At 40.0% G+C, this 20,574-nt stretch overlaps 2 protein-coding genes across 2 annotated transcripts; one reads left to right on the top strand and one right to left on the bottom strand.

Annotated features, from left to right (window-relative positions):
- Nucleotides 1-6,095: 6,095 nt before the first annotated feature.
- ACTL6A (actin like 6A) lies at nt 6,096-15,455 on the top strand. The gene is made up of 14 exons (XM_035334965.1): nt 6,096-6,203; nt 6,829-6,905; nt 7,097-7,271; nt 7,852-7,952; nt 9,295-9,392; nt 10,053-10,147; nt 10,404-10,510; nt 10,590-10,679; nt 10,861-10,922; nt 11,229-11,343; nt 11,702-11,782; nt 12,724-12,819; nt 13,569-13,655; nt 14,153-15,455. The coding sequence occupies exons 1-14, from the start codon at nt 6,179-6,181 to the stop codon at nt 14,231-14,233; spliced, it is 1,290 nt and encodes a 429-aa protein (XP_035190856.1). The 5' UTR covers nt 6,096-6,178; the 3' UTR covers nt 14,234-15,455.
- Nucleotides 15,456-16,702: 1,247 nt separating this feature from the next.
- Nucleotides 16,703-20,532, bottom strand: MRPL47 (mitochondrial ribosomal protein L47). The gene is made up of 7 exons (XM_035334970.1): nt 20,394-20,532; nt 19,640-19,785; nt 19,310-19,370; nt 18,733-18,829; nt 18,289-18,419; nt 17,426-17,521; nt 16,703-17,008 (listed from the first exon to the last, which is right to left on the bottom strand). The coding sequence occupies exons 1-7, from the start codon at nt 20,492-20,494 to the stop codon at nt 16,891-16,893; spliced, it is 750 nt and encodes a 249-aa protein (XP_035190861.1). The 5' UTR covers nt 20,495-20,532; the 3' UTR covers nt 16,703-16,890.
- Between the last annotated feature and the right edge of the window lie 42 nt (nt 20,533-20,574).

Here is a 20,574-nt window from a genome sequence, read left to right as displayed (position 1 = left end):
CTTGAACTACTAGCAATAAACATATATTTTAAGCACCTAGGACTGGCTGTCCCTGTGCTTCCACCAGTGAGCATGAAAGCAGTGGTATACGCCATGAGAAACCATGTTTACAGCTTTAAGGCAGATGTGTCTCAAAAAGCAAAATCTGATCAGAGCTCTTACTAGGATAGAGATATTCATACTGTGTGTTCTAGGTGGATTATCTGTTGTCATATAATATAGCTTATGCTGCAACCTTATCAAGTGTGGAAGCAGTCAAAAAGGTACCATAAGGCCAGTTTCCTAAAGGCACTTGTTTAAAAATACATGAGATTTGCCCTACTATCAGCAATCCACAGTGCTAGACAGTTTTCTACTTCTAATTTTTCTTGGTTGATCAAAAAAAAAAAAACAAAACACAAACAACCAACAAGTACTGACTGATAGCAAAGCTCTCTCTCCCTCACCCCAATCCCTCTATAATGAAAAGGTGCAAAAAATGAATATAAAATACCAAGACTGTCATGGAATGGTGATCTTATATGCTGCTTATGTCGTGCCAGAAATAACATCCCTGACCACCCTCCTAGCCAGTATGCCCTAAGCCCTAGCTAATTTTCATATAAAGGAGTAAATGTGAATGCTACCCACATGCATAAACTGACGTTCAGAGCTCAAGGAAAGCTCACCATCTGCAGATCTTGTCAAGTTCTGCACTGTGCCACACCTTTTCCTGACAACATTTGGAAACAGATTCCTCTCAATTTCACTTGCAATGAAGATGTCTTGGGCTTGATGCACCCCTTGGCTACAATTCTGCTGTACTTTCTGCTGTGTACAATGTGCCAGTGTAAAAGTGGTGAGAGGAGAATCAGGCTCCACGATAACCACATAAACGGAAGAAAAAAGAACTAAGAATTTGCACGTGATGTAACAATCAGAGTTCTCATAGTTATTAAAAATGCCATGAACATATATGTTACAGTGATTTCAATAAACATCATCAAATAATGCACAGATCTTATCTAACACCCCAAAGTCTTTTAAAAATGGAACATATTAATACAGGGGTCTGCTGATCTGTAATTTAGCAGCTGATACTTTCAAACAGTAGGAGCATGACTGCCCTAGAATACAGATTTTCTGTAATAAATGGACAAAGAACTGCAATCCTAAGCTTCCCTGTATAGATCAGTGTCTCCTGAAGAAAAAAAAAAAAGCACACCCTATTCTGCGTCAGATTTCTATGCAGTGCAATTGCATAGTTCTATATACTTAGTTTGGATGACTGGTGCAATGAAGTACATACTTGTCATAGAAATTACCTGAATGAAGTTAGGGGGAAAAAAAAAGTGATAAACTCTTGAAAATATGTCTATTCAGTAAATACAGTAAATACACTGTTATTTTTTCCTCTCTGAAATACTGTCCAATAATTAAGTTCATAATAATATCTTCTCTGTGATGAAATACGTAGATCTAGAAAATGAAGCCAACAACTTGTTTTCTGAGACCCATTATAAATAATGCAATCCTGATCTGTATTCCAAAACCTGCCACGTTGATGTTGATTGCTTGAGTCTCTGCCCCCTGCTTTGACTATGCCCTCTTCTGGTGACAGAACCGATGTAGCACAGAGCAGACATGGTTACACCAAAAGATCCCCCTCACAAGAACTGTTTTCAGATGTCAGTTGAAAATCAAGCTTTCGACAGTAAAACAGGCCAAAAATCCACACTTAACTGGCTCCAGAAAGGTAACGTATAAAGTGCTGTAACTCCTATGAGATCTTCGATTGGTACATCCATACACCCTTACTCCCAGGACTGCCTTATTTCACTCAATGAAGAATGTATATGCAGAAATAGGGCCCTTCTCTTGAAAAGGAGTAGATTTATTACCACTCTCTCCTTTTGGATTCCTTGCCTCTGGCTGCACAAAGCCATGATTCTTAGCTGCACAGCATCACGGTTCAAAACTACTTGTGAGGCAACCCAGCACCCTCCTGGGACACTGGGAATTTGAACCTTGTGAGGCAGAAGACAGAACACCTGCTCAAGAAACAGGAGACCTGCACGCCACACTACCCGTTTGGTTATAGCCAAACCTCCACTCTGCCAATGGGAAGCCCAGGGGATCAAAATGCCCCATATAATGGTAAGACTCAGCTGATACAAAGATCTGCTGTTTACCAGCCGGAGCTGGCTACCCAATTTTAAGTAGCTTTGTTTGTGTAGATGAGATATACTAAGCCAGCTCAGGTTTGGCCCAGCTGCCAAGCTAATAAGCCCAACAAGAATCCAAAGTGAATATAGACCAAGTGCTAAGCCTGAAACAGAAAGTGCTGCCAGATCTGAGCCAAATGAGACATCCATACACAAGGGACTCATTTGAGAAAGGCAATACAGGTACAGTTAAGATGGTTCTGGCCGGAACTGGCTTAGCACAGCAGACCTTTTATCTCAGGAGCAGTTCCAGGCAAGTGTTGCTTCACATTTAAGCTGTCTCTGTGAATTTGTACCATGTTGAGAACAAGGAAAGAGTCTTCCAGTTTGGTTTCACATAAAACACTTCATGTTCAGAAGAATAAATCAGCAATAATATAATTATTTTCTCCTCTATTCTCTAGTGCATCTTAGCTCCTATTATTCCAGCCAAAATCAGATGGCATCTTAGCATGCCTCCTCTTTTTTTTTTTTTTTTTTTTTTCTACCCTTTCCCCCCCCTCAAAAATTAGTCAGGCCATCTATCGGTGATGGAAATTTAATGGTATACTAACAGCAAGTACCATCATCTTTTCCTTCAATCACGTTCTACAGTGAGAGTGAGTCATAAATCTTTTTTTTTTGCAAATGACCAAGTTGGACACACCAGCTCCAAAAGAGGATTCTAGGACATATATTCCTGTGACTCCCTTGGTGGGGTTAACAGATTTCAGACATAGCTCCTCTCCTCAGTATTTTCAACTGTTAAGCCCAAAGATCCTGTACAGTAGCTACGCTCTCACAGTTTTTAAGTGTCTGCCCGTAGTACATTTTATATGAAACATAACTCAGTGCTCAGATTCCAGTCTCAGGTAAGAACCTAAAGGTAAAGTGTGGCAACGTTGAGGCCCCTTAGTGAGACATAGCATTTAGTTTGTGTCCTAGCTCTTTCTCTGCAGGAGGATGATAGCATATTTATTCTCATACTTCCCTTTCTTACAGGGATGTTGATAAAACTAACAAAGTACCCGCAACAAAAGCGGAAAGTTGAGAGGTCACACAAATTCTTGAGTGAATGAGTATTAACAATTGTTTTGCTTTTTCATCTACAGATACTTTTTCAGCTCACATAAACATTTAAGACCTCTTCTGAAAATAAGAAGAATAAAACCTTTAACACGCATTTTGCAATCAACGAAGAAGGACAGACATTATGAATAAACCATTGTCACAGGCAGTTTGCTGCCACAGTCTGAAAGTTGGCACTGCAGTCTGGGAGATTCACCATCAGTTGTATGGTGCTGTTCAAAAACAGGCCACCAACAACCCAGTGGGGAAATACAGCTTGTTGAGAAACAAAGTACCATTCTGTTCAGGTCTGGCTTCACATATACATCACTATCTACATTGCTTTATACATGGTGAGTATGTGGTGAATGCACTTGCTTGAACCAATTACATCTTAATGAAGTTTTAAAGCACTCAGGGCATGAATCAGGAAGCTCCACGTTCTCCTGACTATCACTGATAAAATGAACTTTTGCTTACTAGTAAGTATCATCATTTGGTGTCTTGATTTGTGCCTGACTTTTAAAATGATTCTTCCATTTATTCTTGATGACAATTTATGTTAACGTCCAACTCTAGAGTTATTAAATAGGTCACATGCAGTAAATCAGTACATTTTGTGAGGCTATCCACACTGCTGTAAAGTAGATGCAAAGTCACATAAAATGTTATCAAAAGAGAGTGATGATGGTCTGCACACTTTTCAATGATGTAAATTCCTATAAAAATGCAAGACAGCAAAAAGAAAGACCAAGGCAGTTGACAGCCTAAATTTCCCTCCCCACATCCTCTGGACTTATTGTATACAGACTTGGTTTTTCTTTTGGCTCTGTACACAGATTTATGCCTATCAAAACCCAAGGCTTTTAGGTATCAGTGTGATTTCCAGTGTGCATTACCTTGCAACTCCTACCATTGGTCCTGAGCAGCCACTGGAGCAGTCAAGCACAGGAATGTCCTCACACATCCGTGCACCTCTTTACTCCGTCACGTGTTCTCCTGGCATCACTGGGAATTCTTCTATTTTGAATACTACAGAAAAATAAAGCAGCACAAGGTTGTCTTTGTTTCTGGCAAGCGGATGAATCATGAGCAGCTGTTGTGGAGAAAGCAAGATCTGGCCCAAAGTGTCAATTACTGTATGAATATGATGAACCATTACTACAACAAAACCTAAGTACAAGCACAAGCTAAATCAAGGTCCTCTGGAATTCTAATTCCAAATTTGCTGAACTGCTTTTCCCAACTGCAACTATTTCCTCCTTCTTGGACAACTCTGCCTTGAGTATTAGTGCCACATACTGGAAATCATGATAACACATTAACATTAAAAAAATTCTTAACACAAAAGTGCACTGACTTTATGTGGTAGTGAAAAAGCAAGATTTATATTTATTCTCTTAATACTAGCATCTATGTTTTGTAGTTTTACTGCATTATAACTTATGTAAAAACTACAAATTTCTCAATTACAGGATAGAATTATGAAGTTCTCATTCATGAAACAGAGAATCAGACTATGTGTAAATTAAACTCCTTACCCTTGAGAGCTAATACGTCCAACCATGTCCTGACATTCTCATAACTATGCTTAAAATAAAACCACCCAACTGGTTGTCCATTATTCTTGGAGTTCACTATTCTTCAGTGCTTTGGTCCAGGATGAAACTCACGGGAAGACTGCCGGTGATCGGTCTAACTTTAATTGCAGTATCTTCGGAGCTGTAGTCCAAATGAACACATCTAGCCTGCTTCTCTCGTTCACTAGCATAATGTTTGCTGAAGCCTCTTATACTTGCTGTAGTCTTTGTTCTACTCACAACGGTTTTACAGAACCTGCTGAATAAAACTATTGGGTGCACCAAACATTATTTCTCTCTCTCTTCTTACTTCACTGATTAAACTCAGTGTAAATAAAGATATAATTGAAACTCGGTCACAACTTAGAAACAAAGCTTTGTAGGAAGTACTGAAATACCTACAGAAACAAGATGAAGTGAGACTGCTAGCACTATTTTTTGTCTTAAGGCAAAAGTCTGTACTTTTTCTCTTATACTTCTAATTCCACTCATTATTCGCTATTAATGTCAGTCAGCACACTACAAAGACACGTAGCATGCCCTTTGATTACATGACTTCACATCACCACTGAGCCATCCTGAAGTCACTGACGTGCAAAGGAGCGTCCCGAGATAAGGCTGGGCTACCAAGAGACACTTGATAAAAGAAACAAACCCACATTTTATTCTCAGTGGGGGCACCCAACGGAGAGGCATAGAACAACTTGATGAAAGGACTCGAGGGAGCGTCCTCAAGTTGTGCCAGGGGAGGTTCAGGTTGGAAATGAGGAGACATTTCTTCTCAGAAAGAGCAGCCAGGCGTTGAGACGGGTTGCCCAGGGAGGTGGTGGCGTCCCCCCGTCCCTGGGGGTGTTCAAGGGAAGGTTGGACGTGCTGCTGGGGACATGGCTCAGTGGGTGCCTTTGGTTGGACCAGGTGATCTTGGAGGCCTTTTCCAACCTTAATGATTCCATGATTAATGATTTAATGACTCTGTGTCTGTGTGAAGGGCCAGCTGCAGCACCCATCGCTCCTTTCCACAGCCAGCCCGCCCCGGCCAAGCCCCCCAACCCGCCATCGCCCCCTCACGCAGCAACGCCCCCTCCGCGCCCTCAGCCTCTCAGCCCCTCACGCCTCGCCCCTCCCCTCACGCTCCCCTCCCCATCCCTCCCATCCCTCCTCAGGATTGGCTACTCCCCACCTAAACCCCTCCTTCCCCCTCTTCCGATTGGCCGTCGAGCGGGGCCGTTGGGCAGGGCGGGCGGGAGCGGCGCTGCCATTGGCGGGCGGGGCGCGGGCCCGGGGCGCTTTTGTTGCCGGGCGGCGCGGTGAGGCGAGGAGCGGCGCGGTGCGGGCCCAGCGGCAGCCATGAGCGGCGGCGTGTACGGGGGCGGTGAGTCCCTGGCCTTCCCCCTTCCCCCGGCCCGGCTCCCCCCCTCTAGGCCGCACCTCAGGGGCCGCGGCCCGACCCGAGCCCTCCCGACCTCCCCCGCTACTTCCTGAGGCAGAGGAAGGCGGCCGCCGGGTGGCCCCTTGGGGGTTTGGGTTTTTTTGGGGTGTGTGGGGCGCCCCACTGAGGGCTGGGGCCCAAGGGAGCCTTGAGGGGCGCTGGGGGTGGTTGCGGGCCCTGCTCTCTGCTCGGTGGTCCTGGCCGGCCCTCGGGGTCTGAGCTGTCCCGGGCTCGCCTCGCCGTCAAGAGAAGGCAAAGGCTGTGTGTGGTGTCCTGTTTGGGTGACACTGTGCTCCTCTCCTCCTAAAATCATCCTTCTGCTTATATATAGTTAAGGTGTAGCGGTGTCCCGGCTCAAACCTGTCCTCATCCATCCCAATTAGAGCCGCTCAGCATCCTTCAGGTGGCTGTCCAGTCCCTCCAACACAGAACTTTCTTTGCGCCTTGGAAAAGATGCTTCAACTTGCTTTTCTTTCCTTGCAAGCAAAGCAGGGCAGAGAAAGCTCAAGGCAGGACTGTAGTGGAGTGCAATAACCATTCACTGCCTCGTCTTTAACAATCTTTTCAGATGAAGTCGGCGCTCTTGTTTTTGACATCGGCTCATACACAGTGAGGGCAGGCTATGCAGGCGAGGACTGTCCAAAGGTGAGGAGCTGCGTGGCCCAGCGGGGGTGTAATGTGGACTTAGAACTTAATTATTAGTTATGAGTTTTCAGAATATACATATATATTTTATTCTTACTGTATCCAATAAGTTAAGCTCTGAATTCTGTTAGCAAAAAATCGAAGCAGAACATGACACGTTTTCATATAATGGCTTATCTTTTGCATTGCAGGTTGATTTTCCAACAGCGATTGGTGTGGTGCTGGAAAGGGACAATGGCAGCACTCTGATGGAGATAGATGGTGACAAGGGCAAACAAGGGGGCCCGACTTACTACATAGACACCAATGCCCTGAGAGTTCCAAGGGAAAATATGGAGGCCATTTCACCTTTAAAAAATGGAATGAGTATGGTGCTCTGTATTTTTCTACATGTTTTTAATGTTGCATTGCTAGGCTGCAGAAAGTCATAGCTTTCACTTGCACAGATGCTATACAAGTTAACTTTATTTTCATCTGGGGGTTAGAGAACAGGACCATAAAGAAAATGATTTGCTTTCGCTAAATAAATCTTAATATGATATTGGGCGTTTTCCTGTCTTAAGAGAAAACTTGTAGAGTTCTTCCTTATTTGATGGCTTTGATTTAGACATCTTCTTTGGAAATGGTTCTTAACCTTGTTCCTGTAATATATATGAACAGAAGCTATAGGCCATAAGAACGGATACTTGATTTACAAAATAAAGTGCAGGTAACTTATAATGTTGGTGGACTTCTTCTCTAAGTGTTATGATTGCAGTTCAGAGTTATGATAGAATTCTGCAAAGCAGAAGGTGCTACAGGAGGTGTAGGTGTGCTGAGGACAGCTTTGGACTGAAGAGCTCTATGCAAAAAAAAAAAAAAAAAAGGCATCAGGAAACCTTTATGTATTTATGAAGTGGATCAGAACTTAGAAGTAACTAATCTGCTTGCTTCAATGTCATTACAGTTGAAGACTGGGATAGTTTCCAGGCAATTTTGGATCACACTTACAAGATGCATATTAAATCTGAAGCAAGTCTGCATCCTGTCCTTATGTCTGAAGCACCAGTGAGTAAAAGCAGCTTTGCATTTTGAGAAGTTTTAACTGAATCTACAAACATTAGTCTTAGAGAAATTTGATACTGGCTGGTAGCTAGGAAGTGTTAAAATTTAATTACAGAAGTAACAAACTTAAAAATACCTTGTGGGTTCTGGAAAATAATTGCATTACTAAAAATGTCTTAAAAAGACAACAATTTGAAATACTTGCATGAGTTAGAAAGTACTTAGAGTGCACTACTGTTTTTCAATTATTGAAAATTTAAAAAAATTAAAAATCTTACTTTACTGCCTAAAGTAAGAGCAAAAAGATATATGGATGTCTTACATTATACTTGACACTTAATAAGAACTTGTCAGTGCATTCAGTCTTCTATCTAATATTTATGTGACAGAATAATACGTAGAGGAGAGAAGTTTTGTTTTTTTTGTCTTCCTTTCTGCAAATGGTTGTGTAGGGTAAGAGAGGTGGATGAATGCAAATTTCTAGAATAAAATATTGACACAGTTTCTTTCAGTTAGTAATGTTCAGTATTCAAAGGGCAGATCTTAAAATCTGAAGACATAAGGTAGATGACCGTAAAAAAGTTTTGCATACTTTCAGTAAAGTCTTTCTGAGTAAGATTTCTCTTCCATTTTTCCCTTGGGTTGAATTGTAGCTAGCTGATGTTTGTGAGGTGAAGTCTTGGATTTCTTGCTTCCTCTGTAATAGCTTTAAGAATCCCTAAATTAACAGGGAAACAGAACTGCCTTCATGCACCCTCTGAGAAGGCGATTGTACATGGTGGAGTATGGATGAGTTTGCAGTTGCTATTTCCTGTTTGGCGGCTCAGTGATGTCTGTATAGAGGCTTCCATTGTAATTTTCCTTACAGTCCTAATATTAATTATCAACTTAGGGAAAAAAGGCACTTTTTCAGTAATGTGTAGATTATTTGAGATATATCTGGACTTAATCACAGGTAAAGTAGAACTGTAGAAAGATGTTTCAAAAACAGGAAAACCTAGATTTATTTTTCTTTCAGCTGGGCAAGTTACTTCATTTACTGTTTTCCCCTGTAAACGGACGTGTCACTTATTTTGGAAAGCTATTTGAAGGACTGATACTGGAAGACCCATACAAGTGCAAAAAACTCTTTATTATAATAGTGAAATATTGTATCACTTCTGCCCTTTACTTTTCTGTATTTTTACATTGATACTTTTTTAAATTCTAAGTGATAGATAAGCATTAATGTTTTGTAACTCCTAATTTCCTCATTTTGCCAGCATTCTTTTAGTGTGCTCTAATGATCTGCACAATGAGCATATCTTCTTTTTCTTTACATGATTGTGTTTTTTTTTTCTTCTAGTGGAATACCAGAGCAAAGCGAGAAAAACTGACTGAATTGATGTTTGAACACTACAACATCCCTGCATTTTTCTTGTGTAAAACCGCTGTCCTAACAGCGTATCCTTTGGAAATTTGTGCTGCCTTTTTTTTTTTTCCCCTGGAAAGTTACAGTAAAGCTATTCTAGGCAACTCCTAGTTTAACAGCATGTCTAAATTTTCTTCTTCAAATTATTTTTTCCATGAACATCTTGGGAGGAAGTAAACAACTTCCATTTCTTAACTTTAGATCTCAGTTTTGAAGTTCTCCCAATCTCTGACTGTTGTACATGCAGGCAATGATTATTATTATTATTTTTGGGTTCTCATTGTATTGGTAAAAATGTTACAGAACTGAAACGGTGTTGTCCGGATGACGAGGTACAGTAATACAGAGTTTGAAGTTCCCATGGCCTTAAGATGAATATTTGTAATTATTTTAAACTAATAACAGGTTTTTACCTTTAGAATCTAAGTAAGTTGGATGTACTTTGAGCTCACTGCTCATAGTATTGACTTGAGTTGTCATCTTTGTGCATCCAAAGCTCAGGTTAGTTCATAGGTCAAAGTTAAATGTTGTCTCTATGAGGTTGTGCACTTCATAGAAAGTTGATGTGTCTGGGAAAACTTGTAGAGCCAAGTAATGAAACTTTAGAGTCCTTATTCCTGGTTATGCCCCAGTTGTATGGCTTTTTTGTCTAAGATGAAAATTACAATATTTTCTTTAATCGTTGTGGCTAGTTTTGCTAATGGGAGATCTACAGGTCTCATCTTGGATAGCGGGGCAACACACACCACTGCTATTCCAGTGCATGATGGATATGTACTTCAACAAGGTAAAAACTTCCATGGATAATAGCACAGCAGCATCGAAGTCAAGTTGGCTTGCTTGCTGCTTTTAAGTTTTTTAAAATTATTTTTAAATGTGTATCTATCCCCTTAAATGTGGGGTAAAAAAAAACCAACAACAATAAACACCACCCAACAGTACCTTCTGACAAGTAAGAGTGTGTTGGAAGAGTTCATCCTGATTTCAGTTCATTCCAGCTTGGTGGGATGTTTTCAGGTTTTTTTTTTCCTCTCTTCTTTTAGGTATTGTAAAATCACCACTTGCAGGAGACTTTATTACTATGCAGTGCCGAGAACTGTTCCAGGAAATGAATATTGAGATAATTCCTCCATATATGATTGCTTCAAAGGTAGGAAAGGAACTTCTGTTACTAAGTGTTTGTCTGGGCTCAAACGGTGAACTGATGATCATATTCCCTACAATCTCAGGAGGCAGTTCGTGAGGGGTCGCCAGCAAATTGGAAGAGAAAAGAGAAGTTACCCCAGGTCACTAGATCGTGGCACAACTACATGTGTAATGTAAGTCATTTCTCCAACTCTCAAACTCCCCTGGGCATCCCATAAAGAAGTCTTGTTTACAAGTGCATCAGATTTTCCTCTTAAAGAACTAGAAAATGTTAAAAAGGACAGTATTGATCCTATAAATTCTGTTGAAATACAGACTGAGATTCTTGTAACCATTTAATTCTTATCTCCATAGTGTGTCATTCAGGACTTCCAAGCTTCTGTCCTCCAAGTATCAGATTCAACCTATGATGAACAGTACGTCACTATTTTTCATCCTTGTAAAATTATCAGTTGTTCAATGAACTTTGCTTGTTCATTGCTGTTAGCTTCTTTTATTACAGAAGGCAATTAGATAAATCTGTTTATTTCTGAAAGTAGAAATGCAATATACGCTCAGGTGATAGTTTATTTAATATTCGAAGATGCATGACATCATAATATTATCCAAAGTGTAATTCATACCAATCAGAATACTCTCATTGAAACCTTAGTTTATAATGCTACCTAGGTGACATTGTACTTTGCATTGTACTTTAATGTGTCATTTTCTGACTGCTCCAGGGTAGCAGCACAGATGCCAACGGTTCATTATGAGTTCCCTAATGGCTATAACTGTGACTTTGGTGCCGAGCGTCTAAAAATCCCTGAGGGATTATTTGACCCTTCTAATGTAAAGGTAAAACAACTGTGATGTGTAATAATTGGAAGGCTTTAAATCACTAGTTTATCACATGGCTTCCTTTTGTATGATGTTCCTAATTTCCTGATTTGTATGTGCATATTTCATGTGGTTCCTGGGGCAGTAAAATTAGCCTGTGTTGTTTTAGTAGGGTCAGGATAGCAAAGGAAGAAATGTAGTTCAAAATGGGCATTGCTGAGCTAGCTGAATGGAAAAATCGAAATACTCTTTCTTTCTTTCCCTAAAAATGTTTTGCTCCCTCTTCAATAATGTTTGTTCATTCAGCTCATTCAGGCCTTTGATATGCCTTGCTCTTTTGAAGTGATGATGTGTGAATTACTAATTTTAATTCTAGGGTCTGTCTGGTAACACGATGCTGGGTGTGAGCCATGTTGTCACAACAAGCGTTGGAATGTGTGATATAGACATCAGGCCGGTAAGTGTTAGATGTGTACTGGTTAAGGCATAGATGCTTCTTGTACTGATAGAGTTATGGGGGGGGTAGAAAGTGGTTGATAAAGAAATACAGACTTCCTAGGATAATGATGAACACATTTGAATAATTCTCTAAATATTACATGCTTGTATATAAGAGCATGTAGGATTCCCATTTTGTTTTACATAACGCTCAATTGGGATTTTTGACTTCTATATAGAGGTAGAAACACTGAGTAAGTAGCTAACATCTACGTTTTGTGGCTAGAAGTGCATAATGTTTGTTAGCTACAGATGAGATGAGCGTTTTGTACTCATAACTTTTGAGTGTTATCTTCAGATTTCTGGGCTTTTTGAAATGTACTACTTAAACATAACCAATCGTATGGGACGTTTGGGGCAAGTAGAAGGAGGGGGTTTTAGAGGAAAACTTAAAACAGTGTTCTCCCATTTTTGGGTGTCAGTTTGAAAAGATTCCAATTTGATGTGGACTGCATGGGGGTTAGTTTAAATTTTTTTCCTCTTAAATGGAGAGTCAGGCTGACTGCGTAGGGCAGACCATGACTTGCATTCACTAACTGCAGCATTAATGAGATGGAAAACTGTTCCAGTGCCATGAGCATTTTGTTTGTGATTGGAACATCTAGCTGAAAGGAAGCCATCAGCTTGGATAGAGAAGGTATCTGTAGGTGTAGGGCTCTCTACAGCAGAAAATACTCGGTGAAATCACTTAGAACCTTTAATCACACAGCTTCTGTCGTCCTTGCATAGTTCATCATTAAGATCTCTTGAAATATTTTTCACATTATTACAATTAATTGGATTGGGAGATATAGTATTGTTGATAGCAAGTGATGGATTATTGCTGGTGATAATACGTTCTGGGAAAGTTGTTTTCAGAATGATTTCAGGATTAACATATGTTGCTTATTGTCTTTTTAGGGCCTCTATGGCAGCGTGATTGTAGCAGGAGGAAACACTCTAATACAGAGTTTCACAGATAGATTGAACAGAGAGCTGTCTCAGAAAACTCCACCGGTAAAACACCTCTTTAAATCACTGTATTTATCACTTTACTTTTCTGCTGCATAAATACACAAGTATATATTGTACCTTTGACTTTGTTAGGAACCCAGCAGCTGAAGGGATTTCTGCAGGGTAAAAGATCTGCCTCTCTAAAGACAAACAAAAACAAACAAACATGAAGTCTTGGAAACGTGAAATATGAGTTGCAGCAAATAGCTGTTTTTTTTAATAGTATGCTCTTCCATTTACACTTTCAGATTGTGATTCCAAGTTCTGTAATTGTCCCTAAGCAATAGTTGCTCGCTCTTTCCCTCAGTGGCCTCTCTCCTGAAGTGTTGCTGGCTAGCTTGAGGCACATACAGTCTTTCTTCCTGAGGTCTTGTCACTTGTCAGTTCAAAACTGATTAATGAATTAGGGTCTATGATGTTAGACATTTTAGACCCAATATACATTTTAAGTAGTCCTGTGAGCAGTGTTGCTCTTTACCTGCTATGTTTTTAGTCTCGAGCATTTGCTGCTGCTCCCTGTTGGAGACATGATAAAAGCCAGCTATACTTCTGTTCTGTTGCAATGTGGCTATTCTGGGATTCTAAATGCAGGGCGGATGAGCCCTACCGCAAGATGAATAAAATTGGTATTTTCCACCTGCATGTTGGTATATACACCAAGTTCTTTGTGCTGCCCTTCTCATGTGACCAAAGGGCACCAGCCTACAATTTGGACCTGATTATTCTTTCATTTTACCTCCTTTTCTATTCAGAGCATGCGCCTGAAATTGATAGCAAACAACACCACAGTGGAGCGGCGATTCAGCTCGTGGATTGGCGGTTCAATTTTGGCTTCTTTGGTTAGTAAACCTCTGTTACTATGTTATGTAGCACTGTTACCCAAAAACTTAATTCCATATACGCGTGAATTTAGGAGTTTGTGCTACTGGAGCAATAACTATATAAGCATTTCTGATCAATCCAAACTTAATTTGCTTCCCATTTCTAATGGCGAGTGCAGGCTTGAAATATGGTACGTAAAAATGGCACGTATATAGTATATCATGAAAGTTGCAAACCTGTTCCTTCATCACATGCATGAACTTCATTGTCCAAGTTACTGAGTATTGGAAAGGTTTGTGGGGATTCATTTAGCAGTATCAGAAAGGGCAACTGAAATCAGCTTGCGGTACTGCAAATTCCTATCTTTAGTTTAATAGTGCTATCAAAGTGAAAGGAAAAAGATTATGAAGCATGTGGAGTCAGTCTTACATCAGTTGACTTGCTTGTTTTCACTTCTATGAAAACTTAACATTTCACTTAACATTTTTTCTTTTTTTCTGTTTTGTTTTTGTAGGGTACTTTTCAACAGATGTGGATTTCTAAACAAGAATATGAAGAAGGAGGGAAACAGTGCGTAGAAAGAAAATGCCCTTAAACCTCTTACTGTGAAAACTGCTGCCTCCTCAGTGCTTCTTCTGATTTATAGCTTTAGCATACTCAGGAATGGGATGGACTCTTTTGTAGAAAATTTATATTGGATTTTTTGCATAATTCAAACTCCATTTTTAACAAACCTTTAGAAATTTTGAGACCTAAGTGGTACTATCATAGAAAAAGGATGTTTGTCCTTTGTAAAGCAATAATTCATATAACGAGCATTTTATAATTTTGTATAAATGTCTATTTTCTCTAGTATCTTTTCCTGGGAACAGCTTTACAGGTTAGCTAATAGAAAGAGGCATAACCTTGCAAATGCCTGCACAAATTTATTAAAAACGGCTAGTCTACTTTCATATATTAGTCTTCCTTTGCTAGTACTTTGGCCTTAAATTGCTTAACTTCTCTCCTAATAAAACTTGCTCTTTTTTATTTGAGCAACTTTGTGAGTACTTGCAGAGAAACAGTTGCTCTTCTGTTTTAAAACAGAAAGTTTGTATTTACTAATCTACTATAGGGCAGTCAGTTCAGGGTAAACTTTTACTGTCGAATGGAGTGTTACATTCCATTTAGTGAATGTTATATTATGCACTGGTTGCTAATTTTCTATTATGGAGCAATTTTGTTTCAGTAAACAATCATTTCTTTCCACTAGATTTCTAAAGAATGTATATAATATGCTGAATGCCTTTGGAGGTGAGAAGCAAAACCTCTTAGAGACAGGGAAAGTTAAGCAGAGAATTGTCTTTCCAAGACTAGGGGAATAGTCATAAAAGACATCAGGATGTGGCTTGACATTTTTCAGTGAGCTGTAACTCAGAGGGGCAGTCGCTGTTTGTTTATTGCTGGTTTAGCTCTGGCTGACTCATAGCGAGGTCAGTAAGTGCCCGCGTTTTGCATGGGGAGCGTGCACTCAGGGGCAAAGGAAGTGGGATGACTTTTTCAGCAGGAACTGGCTATTAAAATGCAGCTCTGCACTCCTGTGAAGCAACTCAAATTTACAACTGTATCATGTTCTATATTGTGACATAGTGAAGTTTTGCTCCTTATCTTAAAAGCTGTGGAAAACCAAATAGCATTTAACTGATTTAAAAAAATATATAAACAATACTGCTCTGTTTTCAGTATCCTAAAAGACCTTGTGGGTAAATAATGCTAGGGCCTCTAGTTGAAAACAGTTTCACGTTACCTCCAAGCAATAAAGTAATTTATCAAAACAACCTGTTTTTGTCATACAATAATAATCAGGTGGCTCTTGAGACCAAGTTGCTTTCAAAGTTGTTGACAAACCATGCTTCTCTCTCAAAAGGAGGCAAACTTAAGTCAGCTACATGATACAATCACCTGCTGTTGTTACACTGGAAGAAAGACTTAAGTTAGTTTGTGTTCAAGCATGAAGTTACTGTGGCATCAGTGAAGTGATGGGACAGCTTGGAGCTAGAGGTGAAGAGATAAAGCAGGCTTTTAACTTGTTTCTCTTTGAGAATTGACTGTAAATTCAAAGTTTTCCTTCTACACCAGGCACTTAAATTTTGTGGACTATCAACTCTTTTCTTCTGTTTATCTTCATCAAACAAAAGAATTATGGTGCAATGGTAATAGCTGTGAGTGTTTTGCTCTTCATCTAGTACTAAACCAAGTTCTGGGGTTTTGTCACCATTGTAAAGAGCCTTCATCTATGAGGGAAAGATTTCATGTGATGCAGAGCAGGTCAAGATGATGAAGATGAATGTACCTAATGAAGGTTTTCTTGGAGTTTCTGGTGTCTTATCAGATTACATAGCATAGCACATCTGCTTCCTGACAGGATATTTGTGTAAAGGGGGACTTCATTCTAAATTTCTACATAACCTCCTTTGAAGGTTAAAAGCTTTCATGAAGTAGGTGTTTACCACCAAGTGAGAACAGGAATAATGAGTAAAATGTTCATTGCCTTCCTTTTTAATTCTACAGAAGACTATTACCAGTCTTCCTACAAACATTGTGCACTGCACAAAACACTGTGCAAGTATTTGAATTTGTCGTATGCCTGTTAAGGTATTAAGACTGCATTGTTAAAAGTTCATTTGTTAAATACTTAATGCTTTTTAGCAAACCAGACTCAAAGTAGGGAAAGAGTTCCTTGCAGCAGACTGCTGAACTTCCTCACAGCACTTACTGAGTAACAGCATGAACAGAACTCACTAGCAGCCCCATTCCCCCTGTATTTATGTAAAATGCACGCATAACTCAGATGACATATGACTATCTCAAATGATCTGGGAACAAAACATGGTATGTGAGCTTTAGAGGTTCTCATGTTTCATGTTTCAATACATATTTGTTAAACTAAAGCAGGTAAACACCCCTGTGCTTTATGCCTTCATCTGGCTGCTCATCACTGTTTGTAATGTTTCACTTTTATAATGGCTGGTTAGTGTCACTTCTCAAATGTTTCTAGAAAAAAAATGAAAAATGGTAGGATTAATTTGAGTTACATACTAAAGCTGCTCTTTAATTTCAAATCACAAATTTAATTTAGGTCCAAATGTGGGATAAAATAAAGATGGAAAACCATCAGGAACAGTCAGTCAAGTTGTCCACTGGTTTCAGAACTTGCTCCCATGTTCCAGTCAAAGACGCTCAACCAAGTGCTTGCAGCTCACTTTGAAAACATTATTGGCTCTGAGATTTTACAGCAAGATGAGGAAACTTCATCTGTAAGACCTTCTGCCTCTTCTTCTCTAGGTTTTGTTGTCTTGCCCTTGCATGTAAATATTTTTCAAGTCTGAGCCTGAAATAAAAAAAGCATAGTTAGTTTCTAGGCAGTGTGTAACATCCTTGATGAGCCCACCACCCTGATCAAGTAGATGCTCCCACTGTGTCAAGATTTCAGTATTAATTTGCTTCTGATAGGTAAAAATGCCTGCAAAGCAGACTCATTGTCTTCTGCTTTTGAATGCTATAAAAATTAGTCTCTGGGAGGAATTGTTTAAATTACATGAAAAGGACAACCTGATAGATAGCTAAGTCTCCTAATAATTAAGATGAGAACAGCAACAAGAAACAGCAAAGTGTAATTTACAAAAGCCTTGTTTTCAGTCTACTCATGGTTTAAAAAAAAAGAACAAAACGCTTTTCCTGCACAGTGGAAGAAGGAAAACTGAGGAACATATGAAAATACTCTTCTGTGTCAAAAACTTCACTTTACCTGATGAAGTGATTCACATGAGGTAAGTAGAAGAATCTCCTCTTCTTGTATTTTTTGTTCAGGTACCATGGTATTGGCCATTCCTTGTACGTATACCTGTTAAAGATTGATAAAGGTGATTATAGAACGTATACTTTATCTCCATTCTTGAACTCTACCAGACTTCTTGGGTGCTAGCATGGTCTGATCAGTAGACCACAGAACTTTGTATTTGTGTATTTACTTTCAGCTGTGCTGGCTTGGTTTGTAACTACGTTTCAAACATAGCTCAGTATCTTTCTGTAGGAAGTAGTCTTACTTTAAAAATTGTAAACACCTGAATAGCAGGCCCAAAACGGATAGTGATTCTTTCCATTGATAGTTTAAAGTGTTGCTCCTTCGTAAGAGAATTCTCAAAAGCCAATGTAAACAGAGTGCGTGAAGAGAGCTTTGTTTCTACTACAGTTTTCTTCTGAATGCCTGTGAGTGCTGTGTCAAGTGCAAATCTGCCTGAGCAACCTAAGTCTTGCCCTCTAAATATAGACTATTATTTCTCTTTGGGGTTTCTCTTGCATATGGGCTGCACAGATGGCCTGTGTAGACTCATCTACAGCAGCAGACATTTTTCCACTGCAGAAATTTTATCAGTGACACAGAACTAGTTTTGTTAGTTAATGGTTGAGTTTAACCACAGAATTATTTCGAGCAATTACAACCACATTAAAAAATAAATAACTCAAGAAGCCCTTGAATGCTGACTAGAAAACTTGCTTCCTTCTATGGAGTATGTGTCCTTTAATGATTAGAACAGAATGTTTTTCTGACCAAGATAAATACCATAAGAAAACTTCAAACATATGCAAGAAAACTTCTCTTTTCCATACCAGTAGGTGCGTCCTAAGAAGTCATTTCTCCACTCGCCAGGTACTGGTTTTTCTTGGCCAGTTTGTAAAAGTCTCAAAGCAGTTTCTCTTTCTTTGACTACCAAGTCAATATTTTTCATAGATTTTTGTACCTGGAAATAAGAAATAGTTTCACGATGGGCCAACAAAACGTAACGCTGACAACTTAAAGACTTCCAATGAAGATCCTGACTAAACTTAAAGGAAAATGATAGGTCAAATGTACTAGGAATTCCATCATGAGTATTCTCACACCTGTGGATTAACAGGTAAAGAGGCCATTCCCCCATGTCACTTGAGCACACTGTTTGTGCTTGTACTAAAAAAAAGAGAAATCTAAAAAAATGTTATTTTAACAAGCTTGAGAATGCTTCACCTTTCACTCAGCCATTTTGCTTAAGTTCTTAGCTAATATGAAAAAGTTACCTTTTCTAACCGTTCTGGGCTTGGCATGGGCTTTTGCTGTCTCTTTGATTCTTGTTCTAAAGTCAAAAGCATGTTTTTTTCCTTCAGTAGGACATACCTAGATCAGAAAGCACAGTACTTCAAAAATAATTTCTAGATACACCAGCAATTATTCACTAGTTCAGTCCATGCACAGGTTGCCTTGAGTGACAATGCAATCTCCAGTCTCGGAGATTTTCAAACTCTGAACAGATACAGACTTGAGCAGCCTGATCTGATTTTGTGGTCAGCTCCAGCACAGGCCACTTCCAATCAAATCTTTTCTGCCGTTCAAATAACCCCCACAGGGTTCAGACTTAACCTCTGTACTGAACTTGAACCCTTCGTATTGGACACATTTACAATACAACTATCTGCAGAACAGCTTCCATGTTCTGAGCAGTATCAGGATTTCTGTTCCTTCAAGGCCAAAGCACACTTAATGTATGCAGAGTTGGCTGGCAGAACAGATTTACTGGCTAATACAGACATATTTTATTTAAAGAAAAAAAAAGCAGAGCTGCTCTGACTGCAGAAAAGCTACTTCACTAAAACTTACCAAAGTTTGTGCAAGTCTTCGCTACTCTTGGCCCTTAGCTGTTTTATATTCCATGCATCCCCTGTAAAAAAAATAAAAAAATAAAAAAATATATCAAAAATTAATAAAGTTTTCTTGTTCTGAAAGTGTGCTTTTTCAGGCTCAGCTGATCAACAGAACAAATACTTTGTTATAAAAACATAATACCTCTTGCAAAGCAATCCTTATGGATATTTAGCTATGCTTTTAGTCATCATTACATAGCTTTCTACAATTCAAAGGAACAGGACAAATTTCAGCTAAGCTTAAGTGACTCTAAGGCTGCTATCAGAAATGCTAAATATAACTCACCAGACTTTACTGTTTTTTCTCCCCAGTTTTTTGGATCATCAAAAAACTCCTCCAGACCATTCCGAGACAGAGTAGTATGCAGAAACTTCAACTGATGGGGGGGCTCAACTTTTGCCAGGTTCTTGTGGAATAGGTTCCGTGTTAATCTTAATAACAATTAAAGAAACAACTACATATTATACACAAGAAAACCATCCAGATAGATGGGAATGTTTCTTTCATGAAGGCACAGGCCCCAAAGGCTGAGAAACACCAGGGTCTAGGGGCAGAAGACATGGGTTCAGTTCTTCATGAAGGTGTCATCTTGGTGTTGTGTTCCCCTTGTCTCACTTCATTATCATTTATTTATACTCAAGAAACAAATATCGATTTTAAAATTAAGAATAAATAAATGAGCAACACCATTCAGGATGGTGAGTTTAAGTAAATACCTAGTATAAGCAGAACGTGTGTTTAAGTACACTGAGCTTATGTAAATGCCTAGTAGAAGCACGAATAAGGAAACACACACTAAAAACGTAATAAGGGATGCAAAAAATAGTGGCACAGAGCTGGAAGCTCCCAACGTTACACGTCCAGGCTCCTTCCCCTCACGCTGCCCCACAGCCCCGCACCTCAGCACAGGCCCCAGAACGCGGACCCCCGCACCCCCTGCCCAGCGCCCACCGAGAAAGCTCACGGGCGGCTTCCCGGGCTCCCCGCCGCTCCCCCACCTTCAGACAGCCCCGCAGCCCCCGGTCCCGCCGGTGCCTACCCGGGGAGGCCGGCAGCCGCCCAGCCCGGCCGCGCTCCTGCGAGCCGCAGCACACCCGTGAGGCGCCGGCCCAGGGCGGCCATTGCGGCGGCGGCCGCCATTTTCCCCGGCGCCGCGGACGTCGCGCACGAAAGCGCCGGAAGCACAGGGAGCCCTCTGCCCTTCCTCAAAATGGCGCCCG

This window comes from Oxyura jamaicensis, chromosome 9, assembly GCF_011077185.1.
Source record: "Oxyura jamaicensis isolate SHBP4307 breed ruddy duck chromosome 9, BPBGC_Ojam_1.0, whole genome shotgun sequence".
NCBI lineage: Eukaryota > Metazoa > Chordata > Aves > Anseriformes > Anatidae > Oxyura > Oxyura jamaicensis.
The sequence above is the reverse complement of the archived record's forward strand: the minus strand, read 5'-3'. Positions and strand labels throughout refer to the sequence as shown.